This window comes from Solanum dulcamara, chromosome 12 (genome assembly GCF_947179165.1).
Source record: "Solanum dulcamara chromosome 12, daSolDulc1.2, whole genome shotgun sequence".
Classification (NCBI taxonomy): domain Eukaryota; kingdom Viridiplantae; phylum Streptophyta; class Magnoliopsida; order Solanales; family Solanaceae; genus Solanum; species Solanum dulcamara.
The window spans coordinates 15,729,260-15,750,242 of record NC_077248.1 but is presented as its reverse complement, the minus strand read 5'-3'; the positions used below and the strand labels follow the sequence as shown (position 1 = coordinate 15,750,242).

The window sequence follows — 20,983 nt, the reverse complement described above, 5'->3', positions numbered from 1 at the left end:
AATAAAAATATTAACCAAACACACCATTAAGCCTTCTCATATCATGGACGTGAAAATATAATATTATATCAATTTTAAAAAATATATAAATATAATTTTTAGTTTTATGCAGAAATGACAGATTCAGGTGTCCCATAATATAGGCTATAAATTCGTCACTACTAAAAAAGGAGTTATTCATATATAAAATTAGCACGGCTAATATCATATTTCGTAAAGTTGTTTTTTCGTTGTTTTGTATAAAATTTAGCATATTAAATATGGTATTTGTGTATCATTTTTCAATTCCACATAAATAATATATATATAAATTAATATATTATTTTATATAAAATTGATATGAGATACATATCCTACCTAATTAATTCTTAGTCAAAACAATTTGCAACAAACAAGAAAAACCTTATTAGTTTGTTTTTTCTATAATACCGTTAAAAGAAGTTTAGATTACGAGAAAGAAAAGGATGACTGGGTTCCCTCCCTCCCTCTAATTGGCCCAATAGCATCATAAAGGCATATACCACGTGATCCTTTTAAACTAACTCCGGTAAAATGTTTAACTAACCAAGGTCAAATCCAACCTCTAAGATGCTGACACCTGTTAGTATTCAACGGTTATGATCATTTCTGCACAAATTATCCATTTTGCAATTTCCTATATAAACTCCTCCTTTTAGCATAACCTAAGCATGTCAGTAAAAGTATATTAGTGTAACAATCAAAAGAAGTTTCTAGAAGAGAGAAATGGCAAATCCTAAGGTTTTCTTCGACCTTACCATCGGAGGTCAACCGGCCGGCCGTGTAGTTATGGAGTTGTTCAACGATACAACTCCGAAAACGGCGGATAATTTCCGAGCACTCTGTACAGGAGAGAAAGGCGTCGGAAAGTGCGGTAAGCCGTTACACTACAAAGGATCAAGTTTCCATCGTGTGATCCCAGGATTTATGTGCCAAGGAGGTGATTTCACTGCAGGAAATGGTACCGGCGGTGAATCAATCTACGGTGCCAAATTCGCCGACGAGAATTTCATTAAGAAGCATACCGGTCCTGGAATACTTTCCATGGCTAATGCCGGACCTGGAACTAACGGATCACAGTTCTTCATCTGTACAGCGAAGACTGAGTGGCTTGATGGAAAGCACGTGGTGTTTGGCCAAGTGGTTGAAGGTATGGATGTGATTAAGAAAGCGGAGGCCGTTGGATCTAGCTCCGGTAAGTGCTCGAAACCAGTTGTGGTGGCTGACTGTGGTCAACTTTCCTAGATCTGAAGTTGATCGATGATGATCTAGTCTAGTTTAACTATATCGTTACTATATTTCTTTTTCTTTTTCTTTGTAGGCTTACTTCTTATGGGTCGGGTTTGGGCTTCTTTGTTGGGTCTATACTGCAATTGGTAGTTTTTACTACTACCAGTGCATGTTGGATTGAAATAAGATAGATTTCAGTGTATATGTTCGAATTCATGCAAATTTCTCATTGTCGTTTTCGAGATAAATTATTGAATGGGTCCATTTTAATTGAAAGTTCTCTGTTTTGACTGACACCCTAATGCCATGAGTAGAATAGTAGGAGTGCTAAGTTTTTGCCTACCAAAAAAAGAAAAACGGAAAACCAAAAGAAGCAAATATAAGCGATAAAGCTAATTCCTCAAAAAATAGCATGAATCCTCTTCCCATAATCCGATGGTACAAATAAAGGATAAATGAAATTTCATGAGGTATATTTCATACTCCTATAATACGAGTATTAACAGAAATAATCAGAGAAAATGATCAAAATGGTCCTTAATGTAGGGGGTTTGAAGTGTTATGGTCCTTCATATATATTACTTAACTGAAATAGTCTTCCTTATATGCAAAATGTGATCGTTTTCGTCCTAAGCCCTAAAACATAATAGTTGCTGTTAAACTTTAACCAAGAAATTTAAAAAGTTACCTTTTCTCACGGTTAGAAACCTGACGAGTGATATTTGCCGATTAAATTGGGTTTTCCGATGGATGATTTGTGAAGGGGGCTCAGAAATTATCTCTGAAACGGCTGGTTGTGGATTGAACTTGGGACTGGATTGGTGTTCATCGGCATCATGGTGGATCTTCGGACGTTGACCCCCCATTGATGCCGCCATAAAAATCTGGAGCTCTGTTGAAGAAATTCGATGAATTAAAATGGATTTTTTTATTCACAAATCATACCTCAACTATTGCAAAAAAATAAAATAAATTCTTATGACCTTATTAAATTCTGTACTAGAAAAGTGGGCCTTTTATAAGTTTGTCGAACGAGGAGGGAGGGCGGCCGGACGAGGGTTAAAACTTTAGTGAATTTGACTATTATGGTGCAATTACTGTTTAGAAGTTTTGGATTTGATTTCTGTAATGTTGTTTTAATGTTACGTTGAAATAATTAGTTAGCTTTTTTTAATCACCATAATATTTATTAGTTTTGTTTGTGTATATTTGAGTCAATTTTTGCTTTTCTGCTTATTATGGAAGTGATGAAACGGAGAGTGGCGGAGGAAGGGAAGAGTGGAGAAGATAACTGTTTTGCATTTTTTGGTTAAATTTAACGGTAAAAAATGATCATATTTTGCATATATGGAGGACTATTTCAATTAAATAGTATAAATCAAGGACTATAACACTTCAAACCCACTACATTAAGGATCATTTCACATGATGTGTGACCAATTCATGTTAGTATTATTTAATGGGTAAATGGTGACCTATGTTTGTATGAATTTGTCAACTAAATCCTTAAACTCAATGAAATTCAACATTTTAAATCTCTAAAAAAATGTGTTATTTCACACACAAAAAACGCATAACATAAAAGTTTAGACCAAAAATAATTTTCAAAAAAAACAAACAGAAAAATAGAATAGAAAGAGCAATTTTTCACTCCTTTCTTCTCCCCCCCACCCACCCACTCTCCATTTCTTTTTGTTTTTCTACCACCACCCTGTGTTCTTCCCCCATCCAATTCCCTATTTCTCTCTCTTTCTATCCTTCCCCATGCACTCTCTTTTTCTCCCCAAATTAGAAATAAAATTGTGCAGTAACAAATTGTCAGGAAGTAATTTATTGAGTTTTTTATTGAGTGTTTGAAGTTCTTTCCCTAATTTTCACTTCTCTTTCTCCTCGTTCTTCCCCACCCTCTCCCTTTTTTCCACTTTCTCTTTTCAGTTTATGAAATGTCAGATTTGATAATTTTGGTGGGTAAAAAGTAGTTGTTAAATGTGAATTAAGTAGAGTGTATTTGTGTAAAATTATATACAAATATTAAGATATATTAAGTCATTTTAGTGGTGATTTGTTGGCATCAATGAAGAAAAGAGGTTTATGGCGTTTCAAGTAATGGATGAAGTGGTAAAAAAAAATGTGACTGAAAGTAATGAATGATGAAAATTAGAGAAGAATGGTGATTTTTAATTATGAGGAAAGTGGTGTTAATGGTGAGGATGGAAGGTTGTGATCTAATGTAAAAAAATGGAGAGAGAGGTGGTAAAGGGAGAATGAAGGAGGAATGGAGTGAAAAAGAAGAAAAGATAGATTTTTTTTTAAAAAAAAGTGATGTGTCATTTAAAATCTGATGTGTATGATGGCGTGTCATTTTTACTGAGCGGTTGAAGTTCATGCAAAGCCTAAAGGGTTTAAAATGTTGAGTTTCATTGAGTTTAAGGGTTCGCACATAATTAAGTAAAATGATCTAAAATATAAATTCATATAAGTATAAGGTTTCATTAGACCATTTCACCTTATTTAATTCAATATAATAAGGCATATAGAAAGGCGTAGTTTGGTTGGTTGACAAGTTATTCGGGGACTAATACTGGTGTGATTGCAATCGTGGGACTAATAATAACAAGATAATTTAATAAATATATTTTTATTAATAGATGGTTGTTCATTAAATTAATAATAGAATATATACAGAGTATAATATAAAATAAGTATTTGATTTAAACTAGATAAAGTGAGATAATTTTTATTTTCAATTTTAAGTTTAGTTTTCTTTATAAATTTTGGGAGAAAGACAAATATATCATTTTGGTAGATAATCACGAAATTGTTATTCCACATGGAGTGTGGAATAAAAATAATAAGACAAAATGGTCTAATGAACTGCTGTATTTGTACGAGTTTGTATTATGCAATTTTCTACTTAACCATTTATCAACTGAACCCTTACACTTAATTAAAAAATGTTTTTTAAACCCTTCTAATCATTGATCAAGCTTATGTGACATTAAAATGGCTGAGTTGGCGAAAGTGTGTGACTGTGCGTGTCTTAAGGTGAGTGAATATTATTTTTAAGTTAAAAAATATTAAAATTATAAATGAATAAAATGATTAAAAAATTTAATTTTAAAAAAACCTTTTCTTCTCCACCTACTCCACCTCCTTTTCAGTCATCCTCATCCTTGCCCAACCTCTTTTTCTTTTTTCTCCCACACTATTGTCATCTTCTTTAGCAGATCTTCGCATTGGCACCTCATCCTTGAGTACACTGATTCGCCGACGGAGGGAAAAAGCGGCGTTGGCGGTGCTCGCCGAAGACAACTGATTTGTAGTGAAGTGAGAGAGAGAGAGGTGATGCTGGCTAGTGGAGAGGAGATCGAGGCGGTGAGGGTGCGAGGATCTGGTAACGACGGCGAAGAGGTTTTCGGCTAGATCTAGTGGTGCGGCGGCTTAGATTGTTGATTTTGTGGAGGTTGGAGAAGGAGGAAAGGAAAATGGTGAGGGTGTGCGGCGGTGATGAAGTCGGTGAGGGAGAGAGTATAAGAGGTCTCGCCGGAAAGAGTGCAGCGGTAGCTTTCTTTGGTAGATTTTGGTGTTTCACGTAGGAATGGAGAGAGGATGTATGGCGTTTCAAATTTTATTTGAAAGAATAAATTATAAAATTATGATTTTACCATTTATTAAATAATTTTAGAAAATAGTTATTGAATTATGACATATTATTAATTTATGTGACATGGATTTGACATATCATCTATTTAAGGGAGATTGAACTACACACATGATAGGAGAGGTTTAAAAATCTTCTTTTGATTGAGTGTAAGGGGTCGTTTGGTAGAGTATATAAAAATTATTTTTAAATAGAGTATATTAGTAATGTTTGTATTAGTTATGCTTGCATTAATTATAGATAGAATATTTCTTATGCATTGTTTGGTTTAGTGTATTTAACATAACATGCATTGCATAAAAATATTTATTTATAAAATTATCCTCAATAATTATGGTGAAAAAGATGTAAAAAAGAATTTTAATGGGTAATTGAGTTTTTAATCATGTCAATGCATGCATTAAATCCTCTTGCATTACTAATGCCTAAAAATTCATGGTATTAGTAATACATACCTTAATACACAATAGAGTGTATAACTAATGCATGAAAAAAAAAATACCAAACAAGGTACTACTAATACACCTAATTAATGCATGCATTAATTTTGCTAATAAACTCTACCAAAGGACCCCTAAGTGTTTAGTTTATAAATGGTTAAGTAGAAGTTTCCATACTAAAAACTCATACAACTACAAGGGTTCATTAGACTATGTTTCCTAAACATAATACCATGATATAAAACTATAAATAATCCAGGAACCAAAAATCCTACCAAACATGGAATATACCAAATGTAGAATAAATTATAGTAGCCTTTGTTGTAAAATAATATATGTCCATGTTATCCTCCATCATAATTTATTTTCACTATATCTTATCCACCACCACAATTTGTTTCCACTACAAATTATTACTTCTTTTAGGCCTATAAATGGTCATTATTGTAAGTATGGATGAAACATAGAAAAGAGAAGAAAACAATAAGATTACTCATTTGCTCTCTCTCCTCCTCTTCTTAATTTAGTTTGTCATCTTATTTATAACATGTTATCAGCAAAAGTCTCTAACTTATCTCAAAAATATACATGGAATGAGTAGCAAAGTTAGAGAGATCTTCCAGTACGGTAAGCGTTTGAGTATGTATTTTACCAATCATTTAATTATGAGCAGGGTTTATGCCACAATATCACCTTCATGTTTCTCTTTTTGAATCTAACATTGATTTGATAATAAAAATTCTTAAAAAGTTATTTGAAACTTATTAGTACTATGCCAAAGATGTTTATGTTTACATTATCGCTGGTGTAGTTATACCTTAGTGAAAATGAATCTTTGTATTATGTGAACTTTGATTTTGGTAAATTTTGAAATATATAGTTGACTGAAATAAGATTTTCGGTTAGCAATAATTATGACATATTCACTTTGAAATTTGTGATTTTTTATCACTTTCTTTTAAGTTATTTTTTTCTTTATGCTATATTTTGGCTCAACTACATATAGAATAAAAATAAAAATAAAAATAAATATTTAATTATTTGAGTTTTAGATCTCCACTTTAATCTACAAGAAGATAAAGTGAAATTGTTGACATTTTATGTGCAAATAAAGAAATATATATATATATATATATATATATATATATATTGCCATCATAACGTGTTCATCTACACTTGTTTAAAATTTTATTTCTTACATGAAGGCATCATGTAATTGATTTTAAAAAAATAGTTCAAGACCATGAAAGGATTTCATTTCATTTGTCACCGTGTTTCAGAAAGAATTAGGATATTGGGTTTTTTTTCATTACAAATATATTTTTAAATGATTTCTAATCTTGGAAAGTTAGAAGGATTTTATTATTATATATGAATTATTATTTCAATTTTTAAGCAATAATCTTTGCAATTATAAATGAGTTTGGATATATTTTGAATCATAAAATAAGACAACATTTATCTCATGAACCAAATAATTATTCTCATAAGTTGGATTTTTAGGTATCCTGTTGTTTATTGTGATGATTACGTTTACCTCTAGTTGTTTTATCTTTGAATTGCAATTTAAGAAAGAAATTTTCTTAATTGATAATTAGTGAAGTTAATGTTGAAAAGACTCAAGGGTGAATCTTACTTTATGTTGGACTATATATAATGTCATTGATTGAGAGTAAAACCGTGGATCCAAGTTTCTTTGCACCATAATGATGGATCCAAGTTCGATTAAAGTCTTGATGCATCATAATGATAAAATTTTGGGTTCAAATCTCATCATATTTTGGCCTAATACGCCTTTATATGGACAAGTCATAGGGTTAAAGTCCCAACGCAATATATTTATGATATAATGATGACTGAGCAAATTAATATACTCTTGATAAAAATTATGAAGCCAGGGATTCAAGGCTCCTTATTGAAGGCCAAATATCAAGATTTCTTCAAACTTTAGTCTAAGGTATGTGGGTTTCATCTATGGGTTCCTATTAAATATGTTCCATTCTTAAAAGAGAATGTGGTAACAATAGATTAAAAGTATGAAAGATGACATGCTAATTTTATGGTTGAACATATGAATATGGGCATGAAAGGACAATAATAATAGTCATCATTGTGATGATTATAAAAGAAAGAGCAATATGAGTTCTCAAAATGGTCCTTCAACAAGTAAAGGTAATTTTTGTCATCAAAATGGTATGAAAGATCATTAGACAAATGGTTGTTGTGCGACCTAATAATTTGATAAGTTTCTAAATCCTCCATTAAAGAAAAGAAAGATAAAGTGGTGGTATACTTGACTTTCAAAAGGTGATATTAAGGAGTGTCATATAATTATAATAAATGTCAAGATATGATAACAAACTTCTAATGAAAAAAAATTAAGATACATGTATATATTATTATAGTCAATTCTTAAAGAGAATGTGACTTTTGATAAATATCGTGAATGCTCGATCATTCTTGAAAGTGAATGTGTCAAAAGATGATGAAACGTATGAATAATGATGTACAATTGAATAAATGTCACAACTCACCTTTACAGGAGGTTTGAGAGAAATAAAGAAATTTTACCATAATATAAATGGTCATTGGTCAAGTACGTTAAGTACATCACAAATGTTGTGGTGTGTTTTATTATGAACTACCAAAAGGGCAAAGGAAAGAATTATTTATTGCCTATAAAGTTGTGGCAATGACCAAAAATAAAAACTATTGCTTGCACAAAATTGTCATTGATTATGTATCTATATATGTTAAACAAAATAAAAATTGCCAGGTATTATATACATAAAAGGAAGATATTAATGACAAAAATAAATCAAGACAAGTTTTATTTGTAATGATTTTGACCATGACAATGATGATATAAATTTCTTCTTGAAGGAGATATCCACCATGTAGACAATGTTATGAAATATGTGGTAGTATCCAAGTTAATAGTTTTGGTGAGCTAATGTGCTACTACCCAAAAAAATAAAATTAGTCATGATTATGGAATTGTAGTAAGTCTCGAAAGAAACTTTTTTAGTTTCAAAGAAAGTGTCAAAAAGAAAAAAAATTGAGACTATAAAATTTGAGAAGATTTAAGATATTCATATTAATTACTACAATCAAAAGTGGGTTATAAATAATTGCATGAAATATTGCCCATTTTTAAATGTTGCCTTGGTACATAAATATGGACATGATGATAGAATCACATAAAAAAGTAAATTAGAAGTTTACTGAAATAAATATCAATTGGCATGACCGGTTGACTATCCCGGATCAAATATAATGGAAAATAATTGAGAATTCATATGGTTATATTTTTGAAGAAATAATAAACTCTTCAAGAATTCTCTTGTTTTGTTTGTTCTCATGATAAAATTATCATTGCAACAGCTAAGGTTGAAATTGTATGTCCTAAATTTTTGAAAGTATAAAAAGGTGAATATGAGCCCATTATCTTGCCATGTGGATCATTATTATTAGTAAACTTTATCTAAATTCCATAATGAAAAAACTCAAATTACAATATATCCCTCATTTTTTTTAAATTATTCGATTTTCTTTCTTTTTTCATATTTCTGATACATTACTTATTTTGCTGATACATCATATTTTGCTGTATAATAATTAATACTGTTGAGTTATTTATGGATAGTAACGTAAATTAAGTTAGGATTGGTTCTTTCAATCAATTACCCCTAATTAATGGAATTAATAGTTAAAAAAAAGTAACAGTTATGTAAAGGAAGAAAAACTCAAAAAATAGAGCATCATTGTAAATAAAAAATTCAAACCAAAATTTGATTTTCGTCAAGCGAAACGTGATGAATATCACGATATTACTGAGACTTCTGGAGTTTGGCAATCCGAGGTGAGTTATGAACGATACAAAAGTGATGGAATCGTAGTGGGCGACAATGTATCTTACTCGAATCTAAAAGCAGCAATCGCTGTTGAATTGACCATAGATGAATTAGTGAAAAATATTGAAATCCGATACATCGTTCAAGGTAACTCGTCGCCAATGATTATTCGTAATGATATGAGTGTTAATCTTTACATAGAGTTTCAGAAGCACTAAAACTTGATACAGGAGATTCTGATACATAAACAATATGTATCAGAATCATTAAATATTGATACATGAGAATCTAATACATAAACAAGATGTATTAGAAGCACTAAAGCTTGATACATGAGATTCTGATACATAAACAATATATATCAGAAGAATTAAAGCTTGATACATGAGAATCTGATACATAAACAAGATGTATCAGAAGCAGTAAAGCTTGATACATAAGAATCCGATACAAAAATACGATGTATCAGAAGCATTAAAGCTTGATACATAAGAATCTGATACATAAACTAGATGTATCAGAAGCAGTAAAGCTTGATACATGAGAATCTGATACAAAAACACGATGTATCAAAAGCGTTAAAGCTTGATACATAAGAATCTGATACATAAACTAGATGTATCAGAAGCAGTAAAGCTTGATACATGAGAATCTGATGCAAAAACACGATGTATCAAAAGCGTTAAAGCTTGATACATAAGAATCTGATACATAAACTAGATGTATCAGAAGCAGTAAAGCTTGATACATGAGAATATGATACAAAAACATGATGTATCAAAAGCGTTAAAGCTTGATACATAAGAATCTGATACATAAACTAGATATATCAGAAATAGTAAAGCTTGATACATGAGAATTCGATATAAAAACACGTTGTATCAAAAGCATTAAAGTTTGATACATAAGAATCTTATACATAAACTAGATGTATCAGAAGTAGTGAATCTTCAGAAAAAACGACATTTAAAAAAAACACATCTTATATGAACTCATACCTTTGGGAGATTAGAGCGTGTTGTAACCCCTTCAATCTTCTTCTCTGCTTCTTTGGATGCATGTTGAACTGGAGATTTCGACTTCAATTTCTCACGTAGTATATCCATCACTACTGGATTGTTATGATTTTTGGATCTAACCTCGTCGTAACCTTCTCAAGATGAATCAGAACTCGATGAAATAAGAATTCCTTGATTTTTATTCAACTGTGTGAGACCAACAGTAAAAGATGGAGCAGATTCCATTTATATCAGTAAACAATATGAGGAAAAAAAATAAAAAGTTACAGAAGAAAACAGAGGAAATCGAAGAAGGTGAGAATGAAGTGAGATTTCAGATAAGGAAAAACTTGAATATACCTTATTTAGAAATTTGAAATTAAGTAATAGATGGACTGCAATTGAAAAAAAACTATCGTGGACGAAGCTATAGATTAGGCGTGAATTTAGGATATTTGATATAAGTTAAATGTGATGTATCTATGAGAGAGTGAGAGAGTGAGAAAAAATGAGTTTTTTGATATTTTTACAAATGGTAGGGAATATTAGTAAATATAGTAATATAACATGTGTAAATGGGTAATTTTTCCTTATTATTATATGATTTTAATAGATGCATCTATGTTATGGTCACATATGCTTTGTTATCAACTTGCAATTTGATTTTTGCAAGGTTGTTGCTCTCCTTGTTAAATCAAGAACACATTTCAAATTATAAATTATATTGATGATGCTGGTATATATTGAAGTGGGTTTAAGCACGAATTATATGCCTCAAATTATAGCAAAATCATTGGTTATGTGAACAAAAACCCCCAAAAATTTGATATGAGATATGTTATTTAAAATGTAGCAACACTTGTACGTATCAAGCCAACAAGGTTCCCCTATCATAATTGATTCAGGGTTAGGAACCAAATAATTCTCATCTAAAAATTTAAAATGTGCGATATAAGATCCAATTACTCCACCACTATGTAATGCACAAAGATGAATCCCCAAATAAGGTTGGGCGAATGTTAGATTTTCTAACGTCGGGGGGAGGGATGATACAAGCAACTGGAGAATAAGTTATATATATGAATTATTATTTGTATGATCCTCATTCAAAAGATAATATAAGTCAATTGTCAGATGCATTCACTGATCCTATGTTATAATTCAGTTATAAATGCTCCAATAAAAGGTCATTAAAGGACATAATTTATGGCACGCCTAAAGCGTGATTGATAAATCGATTCTAAAGATAAAACTTCTTGAAGAAGAAGATGAGTAAATGATCAAGATGGTCATAATAATGAGGCAAGTGCTTTAGAAAGAGCACCATGCATGACATAACACTTCATAAAACCTTGACAAAGGTTCAGGTGCCTGGAAATGATGAAAAATTAAGAGAGATCGACAAGTTATGTCATATCAGAATTGATATTAAATAATTATCGATGATATATTTAATATAATATAGCTCTCAAAATTATAAATGATGACGAGGATCTTGAATTCAAATCTGTCAAATAGTATCGATAGATCAATGATTGGCCAAAGAAAGTACAAAATTCAAGTATATTATATTTCACTTGAAAAAGCAATGTTCTAGACTTATAATCCATATACCAAGATATAATGTCAGTAGGGTACAAATGGATGATTATGATAAAAATAAAATGAAAATCGTAAAATATAAAGTATGGCTTGCACCTTGGGGCATAAAGATTTTTTGCAAAAGTCCTGATATTATTGTATGAAGATGTGTTCTCCTGTGGTGGATGCAATAAGGCTTCTTTTAGTCTGACAATATATGAAGAACTTGAATACGCATAATAAATGATTATCACATCTAGCTAGACAGTAAATATTATATGAAAATTCATGAAGGATTAAAAGGTTTTAAAGTAATTTTATTGAGTACCCGATAGTTGTAAGATCACTTAACAGAAATAAAGATCACTTTCGATCTCATTAAATACTGTCAATCATGTTATTCTACAATACAGTAAATTATTATCATGGAAGTCTCTGTCACTTGACTATTACTACAAACAAGTCGAATAAGCAATTCGTCTACGTTGACGAGGTCATAAACTAAGTGATTGTCAAGAATATATTTGGCTGAACTCAAAGACTCAACACATCTAAGAGACAAGAAAATGATAGATCAGGATATGTTCAAGGATGCAACATATTCATGAATATGATTTGGTCACAAAAATACATTCAATATCAACATTAGGAAAACTAAGTACAATATTGAGGGGCATCCTATACAAGAATTAAGTGATATTTTAATTAGGAGAAGTATAATGCGCGCTTCACTCTTTTTCCTTAGCCGAGGTTTTGTCCCATTGAGTTTTTCTAGTAAGATTTTTAATGAGGCAGCTACCAATGGGTATTACTAGATATGTGTACTCTTTTTCCTTCATTAGACTTTTTTCCACAGGATTTTTTTCTAGTAAAGTTTTAACGAGGCACATTATCTATTGATGGACTCTAATTAAGAAGACAATTTGCAAGTAACTCAAGCAAAGAGGTTTCAAATAGCTCAAACAAGCAACTTGCAGAAAATCCTTGTAGTAATTTCCTCATGCTTGCAATTACCAAAGTTATTCTTCATACATGATGCCAGAAGAATGGTCATATTGGTGTACAACAAATCTATCCAATTGATAATCAAACAGATTTATTCACCATATTTTTATCAACTTTGACTTTTGAGAAGATGGTATACAAGATGGAATGCAAAGACTAAACATTTAATTATGGTCTTCATCATGAAAGTAATGAGGCAGCAAATAGTGCATATTAGGATTAAATATATATACTTGTTCTTTTATTAGAACCTTTATTTTACATGGACATCTAAGTGGGATTCGTCCACCACAATTTATTTCTACTATATCTTATCCACCACCACAATATGTTTTCATTATGTTTTGTTTCCACTTCAAATTATTACTTATTTTAGGCCTATAAATGGTCATTATTGTAAGCATAGATGAAACATAGAAAAGAGAAGAAAACAATAAGATTACTCGTTTGCTCTCTCCTCCTTTTCTTAATTTGATTTGTCATTTTATTTATAACAGCCCCGAATTTAATTCCGAAATAATAATTTCTTATTGCTCAAACCAAACCGCTACTAAGAGATTTTAAAAGAAAAAATTATAGAAAAAAACTTTTAAAATTTATATTGAACTGATTAGTAATTTAGTACACTTGTTTATATTGAAAAATGTTAATTTTATATGAAAAAAACATAAATAATATATATTTGGCTAAGTTTTGATGCAATTTTCAACAAAAATACAACTGCTAAAAATATATTTTATATCAATATAAATACAAAAATATAAATAGTGGATTTTCATGTCCAAGAGAATAAGAATCGTTTTGTTTTTCTCTACTTTTCTCTACTTTTCTCTACAATACATTTTTTTTAGCTTTTTATTGCTTTATGTTGTACAACAATATGTGGCTATCCATGCCCATTCTACTTTTTCACCCAACCCACTAATTACTCACTATTTTTTGCAGTGGCTATAAATAGCCATTGATGTTGTGCAATTTAATGCACACACAGATTCTCTCAACTCTCTCTTTCTTATTAATTTGCTAAGTTAGTTTGCTTTATAACACGTTATTAGCACGAGTCTCCATCACTTTGAGCTATTTTAAGCAAGTAACAAAAATCTAAGAATTTTATTTTCTTAAAATGTCTAATATCTCTAAACTTAAATTTGTTGCTCTTTATATATCTGGAAAAGACTACTCATCATAGGCAATAGATGCTGAAGTATACCTAGAATCGATGGGTCTGGTAGACACCATCAAAGATGACAATAAGGCATCTAGTCAAGGCCATGCCAAAACCATGATATTTTTTCGTCACCATCTTGACGAGGACTTAAAATTATAGTATCTCACATTAAATGATCCCCTTAACTATGGAAGAATCTAAAAGAAAGATATGACCACCTGAAGTTGGTCTTCCTTCCACAGGCACATCATGATTGGCTCAATTTGAGATTAATGAATTTTAAAAATATAACTGAATATAATTTTATCTTATTTAGAATTGTAGCACAATAAAATTTATGCGGAGAAGAAATCACTGAGCAAGACAAACTTGAAAAGCACATGCCAAATTTCCATCCACGAATATGCTCTTGCAGCAGCAATATCGCGAAAAGAATTTTAAAAAATATTCTAAATTACTCTCTCGCCTCCTTATTGCTGAACAACATAATGAATTTTTAATGAAAAATTATGATAGTCTGCCCATTGGTTCTTTGTCACTCCCTGGAGTGAATCAGACAAACTATAACTAACGAGAAAGAGGTTATGACCCCAGTCGTGGTCGTAGTCAAAGTAGAAATTATAATCATGATGTTCGTCTGACACTGAGAAATGATCAGCACTACAAAATGAAGAGTAAAAAGCAAAAAACTATATCAACAAAAAATTTAAAAAGTATATATTATAGATGTAGAGGTATGAGACATTGATCACGGACCTGCCGGTCATCAAAACGTCTGGTTCAGCTATATCAGGCATCTTTGAAGAGAGCAAAAAATAATCTAGAGACAAACTTTATCTTTGAAGGCAATGTTGAGCCTATGCATTTGAATGTAGCTGATTCTTTCAATTTTTGAGAAGGAAATATGAATATTGATAAGCGTGATAATATTTAAATAATTTTCTTTAATTATAATATTTACTTCATTTCTTTTTTTAAAAAAATATGTATATGCCTTAAATTTTGTTTGGATCAATAATCAATCACGAAGATATTTGTGTAATTGATAGTGGAATAACTCATGCCATTTTTAAAGATGAAAAATATTTTTCCTACTTACTTAGAAGAAAACAAATGTTACTACAATTTCTGGTAATTCGAAAATGATTGAAGGCTCCGGAAGAGCTATTATATTTCTGCCTAAGGGGACAAAGATTGTTATAGAAGATGCACCGTTCTCTTCTAAATTCTCAAGAAACTTGTTAAGTTTTAAAGATGTCCGCAGAAATGGATATCATATTGAGACACTAAATGAAATGAATATTGAATACCTTGGTATAACCAAGAGTGTCTCAAGACAGAAATATATTTTGGAAAAATTACCAATTTTGTTGTCTAGCCTATATTATGCAAAAATTAGTATAATTGAAGCACATTTGATCGTAAACCAGAAGTTTACTAATCTAAATACATTTGAGTTATGACATAATCGAATAGGTCATCCTGGATCAATAATGATGAGATGAATTCTTGAAAATTCAACTAGACATCCATTAAGAACCTAAAGATTCTTACGAATGATGAATTTTCATATGCTGCTTGTTATCAGGGAAAATTAATTTTCAAACCATCAACCCTGAAGGTTGGTATTGAATCTCCTGGCTTTTTAGAGCGTATACATGGTGATATATGTGTACTTATTCATTCACCTAGTGGATTGTTTAGATATTTTATGGTCTTAATAGATGCATCATCAAGGTTATCTCATGTATGCTTTTGATCATCTCGCAACCTGGAGTTTGCGAAGTTATTAGCACAAATAATAAAATTAACGGTGCAATTCTCAAATTATCCAATTAAACTATTCTCTTTGATAATGTTGGAGAATTTACATTCCAAGATTTTGATGATTATTGCTTATTAATTGAGATAAAAATTGAATATTTTGTTGCTCATGTTCATAGTCAAAATGGTCTTGCAGAGTCATTTATTAAGTGCCTACAATTGATAGCAAGACCTCTACTTATGGAAAAAAAAATATCGATTATTATTAGGGGTCATGCTATCTTACATGCAACAGCACTGGTCTGTCTCAGATCGATAAATTATAATAAATACTCTCCGTCACAATTAATATTTGGTCATTAGCCAAATATAGCCCATCTACGGATTTTTAGTTATGCGGTATACGTGCCTATAGCACCACCACAACGTACTAAGATGGGCCCTCAACGAAGGTTGGACATATATGTTGGGTTTGACTCACCCTCTATAATTTGCTACTTTGAACCTTTGACAAGAGACTTATTTACTGCTTTATTTGCAGATTTTTGATTTGATGAAATAACTTTTCCGCAATTAAGGAGGAGAGAAAACAAAATCCAAAAGAGAAAGAGAAATTGCGTGAAAAATTTCATCACTATCTCATTTTCATACACGTACCCGCACATGTGAGCAGGAGGTCCAGAAGATCATCCACTTATAGAAAATAGAAAATCAAATGCAGATGCATTTTTTGATTTGAAACGAATAATTAATTCATATATCCCTGTAGTGAATGTGCCTATTAGGATTGATATCCTAAAAGGATCATCTACTAATATCATAGTTTCTGAATCCAAAACAAGCCTGAAGCATGGTAGACCATTGGGTTCAAAGGATAAAAATCCTAAAAAGAGAAGCGTGAGAAATAATAAAGATGATACTACAAAAGAACCTCCTGAAGAAGGTCAAGATTTGATTAATTCTGATATTCCTGAAGAAATCAGTAAACTCAAGACTCAAGTGAATGAAAAACTTTCAATAAGTTCTACCGGTGATGAGATAAATTAAGATTGATTGAAAAATACGATGGATAATATTTTTTCATATAATGTTGCACTTAACCTCATGCAAGATAGTGAATGTCTTGAGAGTAAATCCATCGAAGAATGTCGACGTAGATATGATTGGACAGAATGGCAAAAGACAATTCAATCAGAATTAGGCCACTTGCTAAACGTGAGGTTTTTGGACCTGTAGTCCAAACCCCGAAGGTGTAAAACCAATTGGTTATAAATGGATTTTTGTGAGAAAAGGAAATGAGAGAAATGAAATTGTAAGATACAAGGCACGCCTTGTTGCACAAGGATTCTCTCAAAGACCCGGGGTCAACTATGAAGAAACATATTCACCTATTATAAATGGAATAACTCTTCGATATCTCATTAGTTTAGCTGTACATAAAAATCTTAAAATACATCTAATGGATGTAATTACAACTTACCTTTATGGTTCACTTGATAATGAAATTTACATGAAAATTTCAGAAGGATGAAAATTACCTGAAACATGTACTAAGTCTCGGGAGATGTACTCAATCAAATTGCAAAGATCATTATATGGTCTGAAACAATCAAAGCGTATGTGGTATAATTGTCTTAGTGAGTACTTGATAAATGAAGGTTATATAAATGATGTCATTTGTCCATATGTTTTTATTAAGAAAACGGAATCAGAGTTTGTTATACTGCCATTTATATTGATGATGAAAATATCATTTGAACCCCTGAATAGGTCCAATAGGCAATTGAATATCTAAAGAAAGATTTTGAGATGAAAGATTTTTGAAAGACAAAACTTTGTCTGAGTTTGCAAATTGAACATTTAGCAGACGGGGTCTTTGTCCACCAATCTGTCTACACTGAAAAAAATTTAAAACGATTTTACAAGGACAAAGCACATCCATTAAGTACTCCAATGGTTGTTCGATCACTTGAAGTGGGTAAAGATCCATTTCGACCTCCAGAACAGAATGAAGAACTTCTTGATACTGAAGTACCATATCTTAGTGTTATTGGTGCACTTATGTATCTTGCTAACGCAACCATACCTGATATAACATTTTCTGTTAATTTGCTGGCAAGGTATAATTCATCTCCAACGCGAAGACATTGGAACGGTATCAAGCATATTTTGCGATACCTAAAGGGTACCATTGATATGAGTTTGTTTTATACTAACAAAGGTTGTGCAAACCTTATTGGTTATACAGATGCAGGTTATTTATCAGACCGACATAAAGCTCGATCTCAAACAGACTATCTATTTAAATACGGAGAAACCGCTATATCATGACGATCTACAAAGCAGTCTATTGTTGCTACTTCTTCAAATCATGGTGAAATAATAGCAATTCATGAAGCAAGTAGAGAATGTGTGTTGTTGAGATCAATGATACAACTCATCAAATGATGTCAAAGTACCTACAGTTATATTTGAACACAATGCTGCATGAATAGCTCAATTGAAATGTGGCTTTATAAAAGGAGACAGAACGAAACATATTTCACCAAAATTATTCTTCACACATGATCTCTAGAAGAATGATGATATTGATGTACAACAAGTTCGTTCGAATAATAATCTTGTAGATTTATTCACAAAGGCATTACCAACATCAACTTTTGAGAAGCTAAGATATAAGATTGGAATGCACCGTCTCCAAAATATCAAATGAAGTTTTCATCAAGGGGAGTAAAATACGTGTTGTACTCTTTTTTTCTTAACCAATGTTTTTTCCTACTGGGTTTTTTTGGTAAGGTTTTTAATGAGGTAGCACTTAAGGTGTATTAGCAGATGTGTGTACTCTTTTTCCTTCACCAGGTTTTTTCTCACTGTGTTTTTCCTAATAAGGTTTTAACGAGACACAATATCTATGAGTGTTCAGGATAACTATGTATATTGTTTCTTGTAAAAATTTTAATGAGACACATTACAAGTGGACATCCAAGGGGTAGTGTTGTGTGAAACTAGCCTCATGCAGTCCGCCCCACTTTAGGAATCAAGAAGCCCATACTTTCATTTGGGCCTCTAGATCCAACTTTGTGCTTGGATAGGACAGGCCAGCAATTAGCCCATCAAGCCCAATTTTCTAATAAAGCCCAATATTCTACAACCTTAATGCCCCCACATAAGTTCAAGCCTTGGAAACAGCCTCTGATAGAAATACAAGGTAAGGCTGCGTACAATAGACCCTTGTGGTTAGGCCCTTTCCTGGACCTCGCGCATAGCGAGAGCTTTAGTGCATCGGACTGCCCTTTTATCCAAAGGGTAGTGTTGTACAACAATATGTGGTTGTCCATGTCCATTCTGCTTTTCCACCTAACCCACTAATTTACTTATCTTTTCTTCCTTTGCGGTTGCTATAAATAGCCCTTGATGTTGTGCAATTTAATGCACACACAGATTCTCTCAACTCTTTTTTTTTCTTACTGTCTCTCTTTCTTATTAATTTGCTAAGTTAGTTTGTTTTATAACATTTTAGACAAAAGCTAATATTTTGTATATATCACAATAACACCTTAAATCCTTAATACATGCAATTCGCTAAACATGACCTGCTAAGGAACTAATGATTCATATTGAGTAATGTTTTGAGCATATATATAAGGCCTCACTAAGCTCAACAAAGTAACTAATTAATATTGTTTTTTGCTCCTTCATATCTGGGCGTGCATTTGGATCCTCACTCAAACATTTGACTGCTAAGTCTGTGATTCCATTAACAAGTTCATCATTATCTTGCAGAATTGATTTATCCACTATTGATCTTTTTTCTCCTTGGAGCTGCCTCAGAATCCAGTGGTGGATTTCCATTTTCTTCTTTATATCATCGTAGTCATTGCCAATCAACTCAAGTAGAGTACCAAATATGTAAACATCAGCTTTTAAAGTCCGAATACGGAATCTAGCGGAGTAAGGAAACCAAAGTCGAATACTTTGATCTTGAAGTTGTTGTCAATCATTATGTCACTTGGTCTGACACTAGCAATTGCATATTGCCTCTCATGAAACCAGGTGAAGAGGGAACCCCTTTAACTTCATCAAACAACCATGTCGGTCTTCACGCGTCAGTATTTCAAGCATCTAGAGGGTTTCAGTTTCATTACCAAAGAGATTCGCTCAAGGCCATTTCTAATTTGGAACAGCTACTCAAAAACGAACCTATGATAACAGGCTGAATAATTTCAATACTCGAATTCCTTCCTCAGCTTTCCCAGGCTATCCATTGATTAGAATGGAGGTAATTTTCCCTAATGTTTGAATCCAAATTTTGATCGAATTATACTTTTTATATCGGATCAATTGGTTATTGTGCTTTTCATACACGGTTTCCTCTAAATCCTAAACTATTTTCATGCCTTAAATTATCTTGTGTTTCTGTCGCCTAAAAAACAGAATTCCATTACATTTCCTGCATCCTCTTTCTTCTGAACCAATGATTTGAACTACAACCCATTGTCTTGAAACTCATTCATCTCCTTACTCCAATATCTTTTCTTATATTAATAATTTAGGGGTGTGCAAAACCCGATTTAATTAATAAATTGAATAGAACAAAATATCATTGAGTTATTGAATTAATGATTTTGTAGATTTTTTTTATTGGGTTAACCGTTCAGTTTCCCAATTTTATGATTTTGGTTAATGGTTAAACTAATAACACAATTAAATTATATTAAAATTACTATTGTACTCTTAATTATATAACAGTGACTTTAATATTTTACCAACTCTATTTCCTAAATTTTAGTATTACTTTCGGCTACGATCACACTACGAGCCTGTTTGGATTGACTTTTCATTTTTGACTTATTTTTAACATTTTAGCTGAAAACTTAGTGTTTATAAACATTTTTTTTAATTTACTCAAACACTTCAAAAGTACTTAAAAACTATTTTAGCTTAAAAATATTTAAAATAAGTCGATCCATACGGGCCCTAACTAGCCTCTCTGCCTCTCTATTATGACATAATCTCTCTTCTTAACACAAGCTAGTATTACCTTTTCTCTTCTCAATTTTAAATTTGATTGCGACAAAGACAAATAATTAATATTGTTTCCGCAATTATTTGCAAATAATTTTGTCTTAAACAAAGTGATCAATGTAGAAATTTGTGTTGCACTTCTATTCTTGCTACTATTTCTATTTTTGAACATCATGTATATATGATTGTATGAGCATTTTTTTATCGGTTAAATCAAAAATTGTATTGTTAAGAACCAA

At 31.4% G+C, this 20,983-nt stretch overlaps 1 protein-coding gene across 1 annotated transcript; it reads left to right on the top strand.

Moving 5' to 3' along the window:
• Positions 1-698: 698 nt before the first annotated feature.
• Positions 699-1,524, top strand: LOC129876631 (peptidyl-prolyl cis-trans isomerase-like). The gene has a single exon (XM_055952115.1). It carries the CDS (start codon positions 745-747, stop codon positions 1,261-1,263), a length of 519 nt encoding a protein of 172 aa, XP_055808090.1. The 5' UTR covers positions 699-744; the 3' UTR covers positions 1,264-1,524.
• Positions 1,525-20,983: the final 19,459 nt, after the last annotated feature.